We start from the raw sequence: 17,500 nt of genomic DNA on the forward strand, positions 1-17,500 counted from the left end.
TCAACCAATCAGATGTGAGTAAACATCAAATTGCTACAAACGACAGCCAATCACACATGAGTAATTAGCCAATCGTTCTTCTGAAATTATAATCTTCTTTTTTTTCCCCGAGAGAAACTGATTATAATTTAACACTCTTACTGAAAGCCCAGCCTTGAGCTCTGAGGGTTGGTAAATGATCACTGCTGAGCCCAAACCTTCACATTATTTCAACTTATTTTTAAAACATCAACATTTCAATCAGAATCTGTTGTGAAACTATATATCTATAATAATGCACAGAAAAATCACATCAATCTGAGAGTCAAAGCTAGCTTAATTTATCAAGAGTGATTGCATTTGATGTAATATGGAATAATGTAATGAAATCTCCCTCTAAAAACACTGACATGTGTCAATATGCATTTACCTAAATGTGAACATGTTTCTTCTATATTAAGCAGCGATGTCTTTAGAGTGCTAGTTTTATATCTTATCCTTCACTTTTATTTCAGATTTTGTAGCATTGTGACTGTCCTCATACCAGGTTGGTTTGGTTCAAGATCCCTAAACAATTACTGTAGGAAAAGCTGAAACAGAATACTAGCAGAGCAAAGCAGACGATTCTGGCGTGCTAATTCAACACGTCTCTCTTATTGATAAAATGAATAATGAATTGAAATAACTAAGCATTAATACACTGGATTAATGCACTCACATGTGAACTCCATCTGAGCGACGAAACTCTGAAACCAGGTGAATTCCCTGAGGAGAGACGACGGAGAAATCCACATCCATACCTGCTCCAGCGATGACCTACACACACACACACACACACACACACACATCATGTTATATTCCAGATAGGGCTGCACGATGTTGGAAAAATCTGATTTTGCGATAGTTTATTTTTCTGTGATATGAATAGTTTTACAAGATAGTTTAATTAGCACTATTTGATGGTTTTCTGTGAAGTCTAACAGTATTCAGGAACAGAAATTGAATAATCACAATGCTAAACATGCTTTTCTTACTTTGCTTTGTCTCATTTCTAGTCAAAATATCTAAAAATTCTTAGACTGAGTAAAATTATTATTCTGTTTTCAACTTGTGGAGTAAAATAAGCTTGTTTTTGCTTTGAAATGTAGATATTTAGACTAGGCAAGGCAAGTTTATATCTATAGCTCATTTCATACACAGTGGCAATTCAAAGTAAACAAGAATAAAAGAGACAAGTATAAGAACATAAAAACAAGTAATATACAAACAGATTAAGATGTGTTAAAACAAGTTATAAAAGAACAAAAAAAGAAGAAAAAACTAATTCTAAGTAAGAAAAACTTTACTTTTTTTTGCATGAATCGTATAAATCACATATAAATAGAGTTAATAAATACATTTCTGTAGCTCCTGGTCAACTATAATCCAGACTAAACATAGCATATCTTGCGATGTGACTACTGCGGATGCGCACATTGAGATATCATGCTGAAATGATATGCTGTGAAAACTAAATCTGCCTCAATAGTCTCTGTTGGTTAGTCAGAGAAGTGTACTTTTATGTAAAGAGAATGTTTCCTCTAGGTTAGCAGAACGTTCCATTTCAGTAAGGAATAACGGAGCTGTTGAATTATTGGATATCAATGCACACCTGAAATGGTGGTGATTTTCTAAGAATTCCCCATCCCGGACTTGATTATTGTGCTTCTCCTCTAGTTTCCAGTACAGCTGCTAAATAATCATATAACTTTAATAATATGAATAATTCTCGTTAACTTACGACCGCAGATGTCTCCTTCTAGACTTTAGCCTTGAGATTATTTCGAGTATTATTCATATGAAGTGTTCAAATGCAAAAGCCTCCAAGTGCCATCTGAAATTTCCCTCTATAACTTGCATTTTTCTCAACCTCCTATGTTTATGTTCAGTTATTTCAATTTAAAGGCAATAAATATAACCTTTTTTTGCACTAAGAGTAAAATTACTGAAAAACGCACATTACAGACAGCACTTAGAGTTTTTTTTGCTTCTAAACTCTTCATATTATTAATTAAATTCCCCCCAAAAAGTATTTTATTAACCCTTGTGCACTGTTCAATTTTACAACCCTTTTGTTATGTTCTGGATGAAAACAACCACTGAATTAAACTGCTGTAAAGATGCATCAGATATAGATATATTGCATAAATCTGTTAATCAACCTTAGTCCAGATCAAAACTACTAAATGTTTAAGAATTACAGGATTTTAACTCTTTAATTGCGAAGTTCACAAATGATGTCACTGATTTGTTGAAAAAAAAAAAGACAAAATGACGTATTTTCAATATAAAAAGTAGTTGTGGACTGGATTTTTGTAACCTTTTATCAGTCTTGGACATGTGAATGATTAGCAACAGCATTGCCTTTGATGCATTGTTAGATTTTCATTGATTTTTCTCCCAAATTTACTGTTGGTGGCTGTTTCTGCCCCATTGACTTCCATTAGAACCACATTTGATGGTGTATAAATATACAGTCTTTGTTTTGTTTAGTTTTTTTTATATTTTGATTCATTTCCCAACAGGGAAAGCAACCAACAATCAAAAAGCATGATTATATGATGTCATAGTTTTGCAATTAAAAAAATGTGATAATAATCAAAGTCAATAGAGCAAAAACAGCCACCAACAGAAAATTTGGGAGAAAAAAAAATGAAAATCTAACAATGCATCAAAGCTAATGCTGTTACTAATCATTCACACGTCCAAGACTGGACATAAATAATCGCATTACTTTAATAATATGAATAATTCTCGTTAACTTATGACTAGGGTTAGACGATGTCGACGATGTCTACTGTGAAACATTGCGATGGACAATGGCATTGTCGTTAGGCGGCGGTGAATTAATTATTTATTAATAATTAATAAATTCATAACGATTTAATAATGTGTAGCCCACCGTTTCAACTACCTGACCCGCATGGTCTTTTTTTTTACCCATAACCAAATCATAAATAAATAAAGATAAGTTACACACAAATGAACACCTGTCCATCACTTTTTCAGCGGGATTCTGGCATGAATAGGCAGAGTGATCTGTCGTTATAATGGTGTCGACTAACTTGGTTGGTAAAAAGGTGAACAACCAACAGTATCTGAGGTTTACACCTAAATTACTAAAGTACTAGCGTGAAAGAGAATGATTGAAGCAGTGTACTGACGAACATCAAAAAGCATGATTATATGATGTCATGGTTTCACAATGTGATTATAATCAAAGTCAATAGAGCAAAAACAGCCACCAGCAGTAAATTTGGGAGTAAAAAAATGAAAATCTAACAATGCATCAAAGCTAATGTTGTTACTAATCATTCACATGTACAAGACTGTGATAAAAAGGGGAAAAATCCAGACCACGATTACTTTTTATATTGAAAATGTGTCATTTTGTGTGTGTTTTTCACCATATCAGTGACGTCATTTGTGAATTTGACAATTAAAGAGTTTAAATCCTGTAATTCTTAAAAACATTTAGTAGTTTTGATCAGGACTGAGGACGACTAACTTTTTTTTTTTTTTCAATTTTTTTGCATAAATCTATCTATGAAATGTATGTCTGTATTTTTATAGCAGTTAAATTCAGTGGTGGTTTCATCCTGAACATAACAAAAGGGTAGTTAATTTGCCCAGAGTGTATCGTTGATTAAAAAATAGCATTTTCTCAAAATATATGTCAAAATAATATTTGTCAGCAAGAATCATTCTGCTTGCTGAAACACAGAGAGCATTATGGCCAAATTAAGACTCAAAATCAGCTCGGAGTGGATGAAAACATCCCAAATAGTACATAAGGGTTAACACCTACCCTCAAAGTAATATAAAATATTAATTACTGTTGTACAGTGTCTCAAAATGATGCTATGTTGATGGTCGTATCCACAGCTGTATCCCTTCTCTACCTTTACCCTGGTGTATGCCCCTAGCAACCAACCACAGCATCCTAGCAACGTGGCGGCAAGTGTGTAATCACAGTTATTTCTTAAATATGTCAAATAAATCAACATCCGTAAGAGAATAATGTGATGTGGACGTGTGGTGATAGCGGATGTGCTACAGGATCTGACATCTGCATTTACACAAACACACCCACAAACTAGAGTCTAGCCTAACTGCAGCTGAAACTCGCCACCAACATTACTCTGGTGATCTAGATTATAACCCAGACTGTGGTGATGTACAATGTTTACATTGTTACCTGGTACTCGATCTCGACGCTGCCGTTGTGAACGGCGCTCTGGTAGAAGCACTCTTTACTGGCGGCGGGCAGCAGGAACGTAAACTCGGTGTCCGCGGGGCTGAACGCGTTCACGGCGCCGAATAACAGCGTCACGTAGCCGAGCAGAGACACGCATATCCTCCGCGTGTCATCCATGCTGCACCGCACACACACCGGGTCCGGTAACCGCGTTTATCGCTGCAAGAAAACGAATTAAAGCGCCCGTCCAGCGACGCATGTGTTCCGCTTCCGTAGCTCAACTTCTGCTGTATGCGCCGCTCGTCCAATCAGAACGCGCGGAGTGTCCAGGCTGCAGCCAATCAGCGTGCGCGGACTCGCGTTCACACTTGCGGCGTCAAAGAAACTTTATATTCTGAGTCATAAAGCGTTTTTAGATTAGATAAACGTTATAAAGCGTCACGAGAGAGATAGATATTGAGAAGTTATTTAATTATTTAAATAATTAAAGTGTGAGTAATAAAATAGATATTAAGTTCCTGATCAAGTTTACGGATAATCATCAAGTTGTTGGTGAACGCGAGAGGGCAGTACTGTCAAACAGTGGGAAACTAAATAAAAATAATGACTGAAAATCTGCTGTATAATAATAGTCATGATGATTATAATTAGCAGATATACGTCAGCCATATTTGGCTATAAAAACCATGATCAAAGCTGAAAGGTACAATTCCATCCTAGTTAAAATGTCGAAACTGTGTCAATAAATGTAGGTATTACACTGCATTAATGTGTTTATCCCCCCAAAACTTAACAGAGAGCTGGAACTACCTCTTACAAGTGAAATAACATAATATGGACACAATTAATACAACAACAAAACAAGTCACAACACAACACATTGATTTGCTTTGCGTGAATCAAGCTCTGACATGACAAAAAGAGAGAGAAAGCACATAAATGGATTATAACGTAACCTTTAATAACGTTTTCATAAAATTGCGTGCTGTATTGGTTTTCTTGACAAGAGTTTAAAAGTCCTTCATTGTCAGAATGATTGAGCCGACCAATCGAATCAAAGTAGGCGGAGTTTACGCTTCATATGGCGCGAAATCCAGCGCGCGATGTTCGGTTATCCTTCAGTGAGGTGAGATAAAAGTACTAAATATTTCATATATTGGACAAATGTTTTACGATAGAAATCTTTACCGACTAACAGTAGTGTAGTGATGCAAACTAATATAATTTTAATCTTAAATTTCATCATTCTGTATTGAAAATATGGTATTGTTTTTGAGTTACTGGATGAAGAAACGAGTGTTTCAATAGTCAAAAGAGAGTGAACGTGTGAATATTTTAAGATTCATTCATTCATTTTCTTTTCTGCTTGGTGCCTTTATTAATCAGGGGTTGCCACAGTGGAATGAACCGCTAACTTATCCAGCATATGTTTTACGCAGCGGATGCCCTTTCAGCTGCAACCCATCACCGGGAAACACCCAAACACTCTCATTCACATTCAATTAACTTACCCAATTCCCCTATAGCGCATGTGTTTGGACTGGGGAAACCGGAGCACCGGGGAAACCCACGCCAACACGAGGAAAACATGCAAACTCCTCACAGAAACGCCAACTGATCAAGCCGAGACTCGAACCAGCGACCTTCTTGCTGTAATGCAACAGTGCTAACCACTGAGCCACCATGCTCCCATATTTTTTAATAATACTGCCAATTTGAGTTACTTTAAAATTAGTATTATACCTCAAATTCCCTTCCTTGTTTAATTTCAAGTTTATGGTCACACTTTGTTTTATTTTAGTGTACAAGTCACACTATTAACAACCCATTAACTAAAAAATTAGCTCAATAAACGGCTAATTAGCTGCTTATTAAATAATAGTTATTAAGGTAGTAGTAGTTTAGGTGTTGGGATTAGGAATGTAAAATAATAAATAGACTTTATAAGTGCTAATAAACAGTCAATAGCAGGTAATAAGCCAGTAGTAAATGGTGTGAATAGTTACGTAAACCTACTCAAACCAAATTTACTTTAAAACACAAATTGATCACTCACTTTAAGGCCTTTGTATTTAATTATTAGTATTATTATAACTATTTAAATATTCTTAAGTCAGGATACATTTACTGAAGCACAACTTTTATATTAAAAGTTTTATATTAAAGTGATTCTATAAACAATTATCTGATTTTTCATTCATTCATTCATTTTCCTTTAGCTTAGTCCCTTTATTAATCGGGGGTTGCCACGGTGGAATGAACCGCCAACTTATCCAGAGTATGTTTTACGTAGCTGATACCCTTTCAGCTGCAACCCAGTACTGGGAAACACCCATATACACTCATTCTCTCTCTCACACACACACACACACACACTCATACACTATGGCCATTTTAGTTAATCAATTCCCCTGTAGCGCATGTGTTTGGACTGTGGGAGGAGGAAACCCACGCCATCACGGGGAGAACATGCAAACTCCACAGAGAAACACCAACTAGCCCAGCCAGTGTCTCTTATGATTGGTCATTTTTTAATATATTTATTTTTTGTTTCATTTTCATACAGTACTTGCTTTTCAAGGATTGTTTGCCTCTTTGAGCTGGAAAGCAGGACAGTAATACTGAGCAAGAAATCTGTCATTGTTGTTGACAGAAATAATTCTGAAGCTCATGAAAGCTCTACAATGCAGAGCGTAAGAGAAGCTGTCGAACAAAATCCCCTGAGAAATGCCCCAATGAAGAAAACCGAGAGCTGAACTTTAAACGCACACGCTGACTGAGAACTGAAGAGAAGGTGTGTGTGTGTGTGTGTGTGAGTTCGTGTGTGCGCGCACTTCTCTAGGTCATCAGATAAACATTCTGCTCTTGTGGCTACTTATTTGTGTCTGCTTTTTCCGGATTATGTGTTTGTGCATATCTACAAGCATCTGCACACACACACACACACACACACACACACACACACACACACACACACACACACACACACACACACACACACACACACACACACACACACACACACACACAGGAGCAGCTTGATGTAGTGTGCACTTCAAAAAGAACAACTCCAAAATATTTCATCATGCATTTGAAGAAATGAAATTACAGCACTTCCTATTCCCCACATTAGCAGCTGTTATTGGATATTACAGATGAGATATTGTTGCTAAGTTATAAAAAACATTCTTTTAGTGAAATAAATGCATTATTATTACTTTATATGTAATAAAGGAAAAAACCTCCACTCTAAGAAAATAAAGATCTTCGTTTACTTCTTAGTATTATTAATTGACTGCATGTATTTATGGTTGAGATGCATGCACATATTCATGATTACTACAGTAAATACATGGAGCAAGGCACTTTAAAGTAAAGTGTCAGCAGGTACTGTTACTTTTTAAAGGTTTTATTTTGTATTTTTTGGGAAATCTGCTAATTTTACACTCTCCTAGGGTTAATAGGTTGAGCTTTATCATTGTTGAATCCTTTCAGACGGTCTCCAGGTCTGGCATGGATCATTGAATCGGATCAGACCATTAGCATCTTGTTAGAGTCTTAATAATTTCCCTCTTTAAAGCTGGACTCTGCTGTAGTTCTTGATTGTGTATTAAGACTAAAGAAAATTAAAAATGTGCTGTTTTCTAGGCTGATATATAGGAAGTACTCTCATTCTGGCGTAATAATCAAGGAAATTTACTGCCGTATACCATGACTGGAGCGGTGCAATGATTTTAGTTGTGAAAGAGAGTAAAGTTCAGCCATGTCAGCGTAGAAAACAGAAACTTTTGATTTTCGTCAGTCTTAGGCTGCGTCAGAGTAGCCCAATCAGTGTTCTGGTCTGAAAACGCTCCATGTCCGCACTATCAGTTTTAATTCTTCCACACTAAAATGACTGAAAAGACTTTTGTTCAAGCTTGATTCATTCATTCATTCATTTTCCGTAGACTTATTCTCTTTATTAATCAGGGGTCACCACAGTGTAATGAACTGCCAACTATTCCAGCATATTTTTTACACAGCGGATGCCCTTACAGCTGCAACCCAGTACTGGGAAACACCCATACACACTCATTCCCACACACACTTATACACTACACTAACATTTGAGCGCGTTCTTAAACAGCGCTGATTTGCTGTTGTGTTCACGTGCTCAACAATAATGACTGTGATTGGCCGTGAAGGTCATCAGTTCACCGAACTCACCGCTGTTTACTGAGTGTAACCACAGATAGAGGGACACTGGAGCGTTTCAAAGTCACGTCGATCAGCTGGTTTGTCCATAAGCTGACATACGAGTGATCCGCTGATTAATTGTGGCTTTAAAACGCTCCAGTGTGAGTCCAGTGAACCGATGACCTTCACGGCCAATCACAGTCATTTCTGATGAGCACGTGAACACAACGGCAAATCAGCGCTGTTTAAGAACGCGCTCCACATCGCTTAAATGTTCGCAGGAAATGGAAATTTGTAAAACTTCAGTACTGATTGGTATCGAATTTCATATTGTGATAACCCTACAACTGACCCAGCCGAGACTCGAACCAGCGACCTTCTTGCTGTGAGGCCACAGCACTGAGATGCTAATGGTCTAATCTGATTCAATGATCTATGCTAAGCTAAGCTAAAAGAGCTCCCTCTGAAAATAAAATTGACTGAATGGGTTCAATAATAATAAAACTCATCCTAATGAAGCAGAGAAGTGGAAAGTGTTCCTTTAAAGGTCTCATGAAGTGCTTTAAACTGTGCATTTTTATTCGACGTTTGACGTAATCTCAACCGAAACATGAAGAGGGGGCAGAACATTGTGTAGCTCCTCCCCCTTAAAAAACAGTCAATAGATTTTTATTTCATCACATCTCTTCCACTGGGAGTGGCTGAGATTAAGTGCATCAATTGAACAGCCAATGAGAAAAAAGGGGCGGGGCGTGTCAGACACTAGAGAGCATTTGATTGGTTATGATTTGACGTGAAACTGAAGTATGAAGAGACGTGAATAAAACTGTTGAGTTAAATGGGAGTGACAAACTACAGGGCTACACGGTGGCTCAGTGGTTAGCACTGTGGCCTCATAGCAAGAAGGTCGCTGGTTTGAGCTCCGGCTGAGCTAGTTGGTGTTTCAGTGTGGAGTTTGCATGTTCTCCCAGTGTTGGTGTGGGTTTCCTCTGGGTGCTCCGGTTTCCCCCACAGTCCAAACACATGCGCTATAGGGGAAATTGATGAACTAAATTGGCCGTAGTGTGTGTGTGTGTGTGTGTGTGTGAATAAGTGTGTATGGGTGATTCCCAGTACTGGGTTGCAGCTGGAAGGGTATGCGCTGTGTAAAACATGCTGGAATAGTTGGCGGTTCATTCCGCTGTGGCAACCCCTGATTAATAAAGGGAGCCTCTTAAGGCCCAAGCTGTTTTTTTACATACATTTTTTATTTCTCTTTGCTATTTGGGCTTATTGGAACCTAATTAGAATAAAACCCAAGTATCATCGTTTGATTTGATGTACTCTTGTACATGTGCACTCGTGGTCTAAATTTACATAAAACACAATCAAGTCACCTTTATGTAGTAGAATGAAAAACTCTTTATTTCTGCCAAGAACACAGCAGTTTTTTAATGTTTTTAATGCATTAATAACAAACACACACATGTTTTTGAACATGTTTTGACTATCAGAGAGTAAAAACAAATATTTTTGCCCATTTTGGACAGTAAAAATAGTTGCAGGATGGCACTGTATGTCTGTAATGAAATATAAAACATAAGACATAAGAGCTCAAATGTGCTGTCCACATACAGTTGAAGTCAGAATTATTAGCCCCCTTGTTTATTTATTTCCCCAATTTCTGTTTAACGGAGAGCACATCTCTAATCATAATAGTGTTAATAACTCATCTCTAATAACTGATTTATTTTCTCTTTGTCATGATGACAGTAAATAATATTAGACTAGATATTCTTCAAGACACTTCTATACAGCTTAAAGTGACATTTAAAGGCTTCACTAGATTAATTAGGTTAACTAGGCAGGTTAGGGTAATTAGGCAAGTCATTGTATTATGATGGTTTGTTCTGTAGACTATAGAAAAAATATAAGGGGCTAATAATATTGACATTAAAATGGTGTTTAAAAAATTAATAACTGCTTTTATTCTAGCTGAAATAAAACAAATGAGACTTTCTCCAGAAGAACAAATATTATCAGACATACTGTGAACATTTCCTGAATCTGTTCAACATCATTTGGGAAATATTAAAAAAAGAAAGAAAATTCAAATGGGGGTGAATAATTCTGACTTCAACTGTGTGTGGCCACTAAGCCCGAGGAGGTTAGGTAATATTAATAAGCAGGATATCGTTTTGACGCTTTAAAAAAAAAAAAGAAAGAAAAGCCGAAATGTTGAGTAATGTGAAAGTGAGCAGAAGCAGCAGTCGGAGGACAGACGTGCGCACAGAGAGGCAGATTTACAGGCAAAACTTCCTCAATTCAGTTTCTCACTTCACACCCTTCCGACAGTAGCAGTGGGCGGTCAACACACACACACACTCTCTCTCTCTCTCTCTCTCTCTCTCTCTCTCTCTCTCTCTCCCTCTCTCTCTCTCTCTCTCTCTCTCTCTCTCTCTCTCTCTCTCTCTCTCTCTCTTCTCATTTTATGTAGACATATTTTATAAATACCAATGTTATTAACTTGTACTGCTTGTTTTTGTATGTTTGTTTGTATTAAATGTGAATGTACAGTTGAAGCTAAAATTATTAGCCCTATTTAACTACATTTTTCTTTAACGGAGAGCAGATTTCTTCAACACATTTCTAATCATAATAATTTTAATAACTCATCTCTAATAACTGATTTATTTTCTCTTTGTCATGATGACAGTAAATAATATTAGACTAGATATTCTTCAAGACACTTCTATACAGCTTAAAGTCACATTAAAAGGCTTAACTAGGGTAATTAGGGTAAAGTTAGGGTAATTAGGCAAGTCATTGTATAACAGTGGTTTGTTCTGGAGACAATCCAAAACTAATATGGCTGAAGGGGGCTAATAATATTGACCTTAAAATGGCTTTAAAACTATTAAAAACTGCTTTTATTCTAGCTGAAATAAAACAAATAAGACTTTCTCCAGAAGAAAGAATATTAGAGGAAATACTGTGGAAATTTCCTGAATCTGTTGAATAATATTTGGGGAATATTTGATAAAGAAGTTCACAGAAGGGCGAATAATTCTGACTTTAACTGTAAGTATTTTTATATAAACACCGTAACATAGTGTTTTTTCCATTTCAAACTCTCTCTCTCTCTCTCTCTCTCTCTCTCTCTCTCTCTCTCTCTCTCTCTCTCTCTCTCTCTCTCTCTTTCTCTCTCTCTCTCAGTGTTTCTCTTTCAGTCTTGTTCTCGGTTCAGTCTGTAAGCTGTGTGTCTGCAGTGTGCATGTGTGTGTGTGAGTGGGTGAGCATGGACACACACACACCGCAGTGATCTCGCCGCTGTATGGAGGCTCTTCAGCACGTGTGTGTGCGTGTGAGTGTGTGTGTATTAGTTCAGCTCTTCCAGCATGACCGAGCCGGCAGGTAAAGAGCGCAGTCCTCCTCAGGTGTTTGTGGTGGACGCTCCGGCTCCAGCTCCGGCTCCGGCTCCGGTTCTGGTTCCGTTCAGACCGGTGTTCCAGCGGTTCTCGGCGGTGCATCTGCTGCTGTCTGTGGCTCTGTTGGGCGTCTGCATTGAAGCCGGTCTCATCTGGAACCTGTACAGCCGGCCCACGGTCAGTAAACACACTCATATCTGCTGAAGACAGCTCTGTGTAATTGGAGGGCGAGCGCACTGCTGAGGAGATTCAGACTTGTTTCTAGGCTAAAAAAAACTCTTAGATCAAGAAGCTTTCTCTAGACGAGCTGAAAATGTGTCTTGTTTTCAGCAATACTGGGTTAAAATGAAGTGAGTCGAGCAAAATAATCTGACAAAGGGCTGAGCAGATTAATCTAGTTTTCACTTTGAAATAAGTTTACTTTACTCACTCCATTATCAGATTATTTTGCTTGTTTTAATATAAAACTCACTTCATTTTGACTTATTATTTCTGAAAACAAGACTTTATTTATAACTTGTCTAGAAAAAGCTTCTTGATTTGAGAATTTAACAGGTTTAGTGTTATTTGTATGTAATTCTGCATAATTTGTTCTTGTTATATTTACACCTTAAAATGGACTGAATGTGAACACCTTAAAGTAGTGTTAACCTAAAATATTCTGGGAAAAGTTTATATATATATATGAAGAGTTCAGATGCAAAACCCTCTAAATCCATCAGACCTCTTTTCTTGTAAATGAGCATTTTCTATCAGGCTCCTCTGATTGGGCTCAGAAGTTTCATTTTATAGCTAATGATAAGGTTATTAGCTAGTAAATAAAATACATCTTCTTTCAAAAATGTAACTTCAGACAATTCCCTGGTTTTTCTTTTGTGTCAAAACCAGCTGAATCCACGTCTGCTTTTTCTGCAAAAACCTCTAAATCCACTTATTGGGACCAGACAGTGTAATTAGCTGAAAAATCACTAAAGATTCATTTAGAAATTATTTTACCAAACATAAAACACATACACAAACCAGCTGAAATTAATAAATCTGTCAAGTAAGTGGCAGTTCATTCTGCTGTGGTAACCCCTGATAAACCAGGAATAAAGCAGAAGGAAAATGAATGAAGGAAATCTGTCAGGTAAGTGCATTAATCAATAACAGTAAAACTGACATTAATTAATTCTGAACAATCTGTTGTGATTTCTGATATTTGAGATTTGGCTTTAATGTAAGTAGAGCAGTGTAAACACTGTAAACACTGTAAACATTGTAAACTAAGCTTGGTAGAGTCAAATAATGTAGTGTAAAACATTGTGAAACATCAATATCTGTGCATTGTCCATTAATATAACAGCTGATCAGACGTATAGGTAATATGAAGTGATATAAATAATGTAGAGTTTAAACATTATATTTATCTTTAAAATAGCTTACATTAGCAGATAAAACACAAGGTGGGCCTACTGGGGGAAAAGCGGATGCCTCTCAGACACTTTTAGAAGCTTCATTCATTCATTCTCACCATACTCAAGGTCTTGGTCTCTTGTTTATCCTCATAGCATCTACGTGGGATAAAAGAATCTTAACTCTGTCTTTCGTGAAACGGTGTTGCCTTTAATGTAGAGTAAATCGGACTCATTCAAAGTAGCGTCGCTGTGCAAAAAAAAAGTTATGAATGCATGCTACACTTCCGACTGCACAGTGTGTTTTCTTGTCCTTATAATGAGGTAAGGGATGTCTGCATTTGGAATGAAGCAGTCTCCTCATTAAGCCGGCGGATTAGCGCGATGCTACATTGAACACATGATTCGATTGACGCCTTCTGATTGGTTCTCAGGATGTAGCGGCTTTTGCTGTCTTTTCTTCGCCATTTAGTGAAGTTTTTCCCTCTCCGCTGTCTCCACTGGCTTGCATGGTTCGGGATCTGTAGAGCTGCGCATAGTTGGATTTGCTCTTCAGTATTTGGACTCTCAGTAGTGATTATTAAACCACACTGAACTGAGCTAAACTGAACTGAACTTAAACACTACATACTGAATTTACTATGATCTTCTATGTGAAGCTGCTTTGACACAATCTACATTGTAAAAGCGCTATACAAATAAAGGTGAACTGTCTAGGGGAAGTGGTGTTTAGCGGCTTTTGCCAATAAATTGTTATTTCTGAATGCGCTGACGCTGCAATTTTGATGATTTGAGACAAATCTATTTGTTGAACATGTACTACGTGCCTAAAGCATTCACTTAATGTCATTATCTTATTTTTAGCAGAAGTGGCGTTTGTATCTGAACTCTTCATATATATATATATATATATATATTAGGGGTGTCCAAATTAATTGTTTCTTCGGTGCACCGTGATGCAGATGGGGACAATTCAATATTGGTACAGTAATAGATCATATCCGGTTATTACGTACTGATGTCATTTATCTGATAATATGCGCGATGTCGTGGCTAAATACTTAAAAAGCAGATAATTGTGCACAATTGACTGCTTGTGAGTTTGCTGGACAGTCTTTCACTGACACAGAGGAATGGTTCAGCACGAGCCGCTATTTCACTACTAGGGAGAAATGCTGTAAAGCTCCATCTCTGCCTCTCTCTCTCTCACTTTGGACATTTGACCCGCTTTGGACATCTCTCCTCTCGTCTATTACGGATTACCTGTGATAACCGCGTATCATGTGCATGTAGACTGTAACCTACTGTTCTCGCATCGCTCACCGATGAACAGCGATTTCATTTCCAAAGCCAATCACAGCCTTTTCTGTTGAGCGGGTGAAGACAATGACCAATCATAGGAGTATAAGACTTCGATTGATAGCGCTCAAAAAGCAAGCGGGAGAATATTTACATGAGTTTATTTGCTATGAATGCTCCTGCTGTCTTCTGTGCATGCATAGGAGTTTTGTCCTAAACATTCAGAAAGAGTGTTTACTTTGAATAGGCCAAATTAAAGACACAGTTCATATATCTGACGGCTGTATTAAAGGACAAAATTGTATTACAGATAATAATTAAATATATTTAAATGGGTCAGCTGCTCGAGTCCGCTAAGGAAGAGAAAGACACAGATATTAGCGCTGGAAATGATGCTCACACTTTGTTGTTTGGGCTGCTTATATCTGTGTCCCTTGATGATTCCCAACTGTGGTTGATCCGCTGTGATGAGGTGGCAGCTAGGGTGAATTTGGGACCATGGCGATGTTGCATCAGTATACTCGCCACTATATATATATATATATATATATATATATATATATATATATATTAATGCTTGGCAAAGATTATTCGCAGCTAATCACATCCAGAATAAAAGTTTGTGTTGAAATATTATAAATGTATTATGTATATGTGACACACATAGACATAAAAACACACATATAGTTTATTGATATATAATTGGTATCATATACATGCCTGCCAACATTTGTCTCTTTTAATGCGGGAGACCGCGGGTGAAGGGCCGGGGGTCGGGGGTGAGGTGTCTGAAAAACACAGCTAAGAGCCGGGTTAGTAACTGTACTATCGACTGGCTTTTGGACAGTTGCTGTGATTGGATACTATACCAAATTTGGTGACCCGAGGGTGTTACAGACTATACCAAAAATCTGAGGACCAGGGGCGGGGTGAAATTACGGGAGTTTTCCGGGAGAAATAACAAAACAGGAGGGTGGTGGGAGATGGGAGATGCAATTAAAAATTTTACCCAGCACTGATATATATACATGCACAGTGGCGCAGTGGGTAGCACAATCGCCTCACAGCAAGAAGGTCGCTGGTTCGAGCCCCAGCTGGGTCAATTGCCGTTTCTGTATGGAGTTTGCATGTTCTCCCAGTGTTGGTGTGTTTGTTTAACACCAGAAGTGTGTGTGTCAGCAGTGTGTGAATATCTCCAGCACCTCTATTGCTCAACAGTAATGAAGTGTGTTTGTTCTAATCAGACTTGATCTTGAACAGTCTGCAGAAACACTTTGATTGACATTTTCCCTTTGTACGTGGCATCAGAGGGGGAAGCCCCGCCCACTAGTGCTCATCTCTCTATCTCATTAACATAATCAGCAGCCCTGAGTGAGAAGCAGCCGTCTGTCCATTAGCCATTAGAGTGTTTGAGCTGCTGAAGATAATGTCAGCATAGACTAAGAGGATTATAGATGGTGACGCACAGCCATTTAAAGCGACAGTCACCAGAGGTCATTGAGCTATCCGTGTTGTCTTTGGTTTCAGGCTGCTGGTAACTAGCCAGACTGCTAACCACCAGGTTGCACAACCTCCGCAGTACTGTATATTGCTCATGGCTCTGCATTACTCTGTTGATTTCCTGTAACCTATAGGAAGGTTTGCACAGTCAGTTTCAGAGAGGTCATGATGACGGTGTGATTATATAAAGGAAATGCAGAACAGGAGATGTTTGATGATCATTCAGAGAGATGAATCATATGAAACCCTTTTTATTTGGACGCAACATGAGTGATGATCTTCAGGACTCTGATAATTATACTGCAGGGCTGATTCTGATGGGCTGATGAGCATACTCAGGTTTATAGAGTGGAGGAACTATGACGTCAGGCTAATCGGCTGCTAGCATAAAACTGGTTCCTTCGACAAAATCCCCATAGGATTTTCCCATAGGCTTTTTGAAGATTGCATATAATAAGCTCTGTGTTCAAACACAGATCATTACACTTACACGTTTTGTCCAGGCGGATAATCCTCACACTAAAACACAACTTTCAGCACTTTAGGATATTAAACGCGAACGCAAGAGCTGAAAAGCTAACATTAGGCTATAAACGGACTACAGAGCCTTCGGGGCGCTCGACCTCAGCACCACCCTACTGCAGACAACCTTTCAAGCTTATTTTTAGAAATATGCTCCATTACAAAGATTTACTATCTCAGTTTATTATAATATACTCCAAGCTATATATTATAAACAAATAAATACGCAAAACACTTAGACCAGCGTGCTTTTGGGATCGTTTTTAGGTGGGAAATACCTCTGTTTTGCTTTACGGTTGTGGTAAAAGTTTTAAAACTCTATGTGTCTACATAGTATCATCATCAGACGTATTTAAATAAGTGCATCGCTCGTGTGCACACAGCCGGCTTACCTTAGACAACAGAAATAAGGTGTGAGGGACACGTCTATACTCCTGCAAGTTCCATCATGGACACAGAACAACATGCAATCTTCTTATTTTGTCCCGAAGTACAGCGAAAAGCAGCCCATACAGACACATCTGCTGTAGATTTTAAGGAGGAGTGTAAATACTGCAGTTATGACAGAGTTACATGTGTTCAGATGAAGAAAAAAACTGAGGAAAAGTCAATTGATCAGGTTAAAATGACAGGTAACATGTGTGTATTTACACATTTATTCACACGCTTGCATTACTGAGAGCAGGAAAGAGACAGGCTGCACTGGTTAGCAGTATCCCCATAATATCGTTTAATTAAAATAAATGATCAACAAATGAATCTGTCTTGACCGTCTTTACAAGTGAAGGAATTCTCTACACACAATTAGAAAAATACTACAAATTATAAAATACTATTCATGAAAATACTTCAATCACAGACTAATCCAAATGCCCAACACAAGCGGGCTGCTCTCCAGACCTGTTCAGCTCGATGACATATAATGTCTCCGACACCGCCTGTAGTCCCATTTAGCTACTTGATAGCAGCCGTCTTATTAAAGAAGC

The 17,500-nt window shown here is 37.9% G+C and overlaps 2 protein-coding genes across 2 annotated transcripts in view; one reads left to right on the plus strand and one right to left on the minus strand.

Moving 5' to 3' along the window:
- tmed1b (transmembrane p24 trafficking protein 1b) overlaps positions 1–4,499 on the minus strand; it is a 9,434-nt gene extending 4,935 nt beyond the window's left edge. The window contains exons 1-2 of the mRNA XM_056457204.1: positions 4,217–4,499; positions 698–795 (exon numbers count right to left, since the gene is read on the minus strand). Of these exons, the coding sequence (XP_056313179.1) occupies positions 698–795; positions 4,217–4,393 (275 nt within the window). The 5' untranslated portion in view covers positions 4,394–4,499. The remainder of the gene's footprint in view (positions 1–697; positions 796–4,216) is intronic.
- Positions 4,500–11,596: 7,097 nt separating this feature from the next.
- Positions 11,597–17,500, plus strand: part of LOC130221799 (tumor necrosis factor ligand superfamily member 14) — a 13,001-nt gene continuing 7,097 nt past the window's right edge. Inside the window, exon 1 of the mRNA XM_056454401.1 lies at positions 11,597–11,976. Coding sequence (XP_056310376.1) covers positions 11,770–11,976 — 207 coding nt within the window. The 5' untranslated portion in view covers positions 11,597–11,769. The remainder of the gene's footprint in view (positions 11,977–17,500) is intronic.

Source organism: Danio aesculapii, chromosome 1 (genome assembly GCF_903798145.1).
Source record: "Danio aesculapii chromosome 1, fDanAes4.1, whole genome shotgun sequence".
Taxonomy (NCBI): Eukaryota; Metazoa; Chordata; class Actinopteri; order Cypriniformes; family Danionidae; genus Danio; species Danio aesculapii.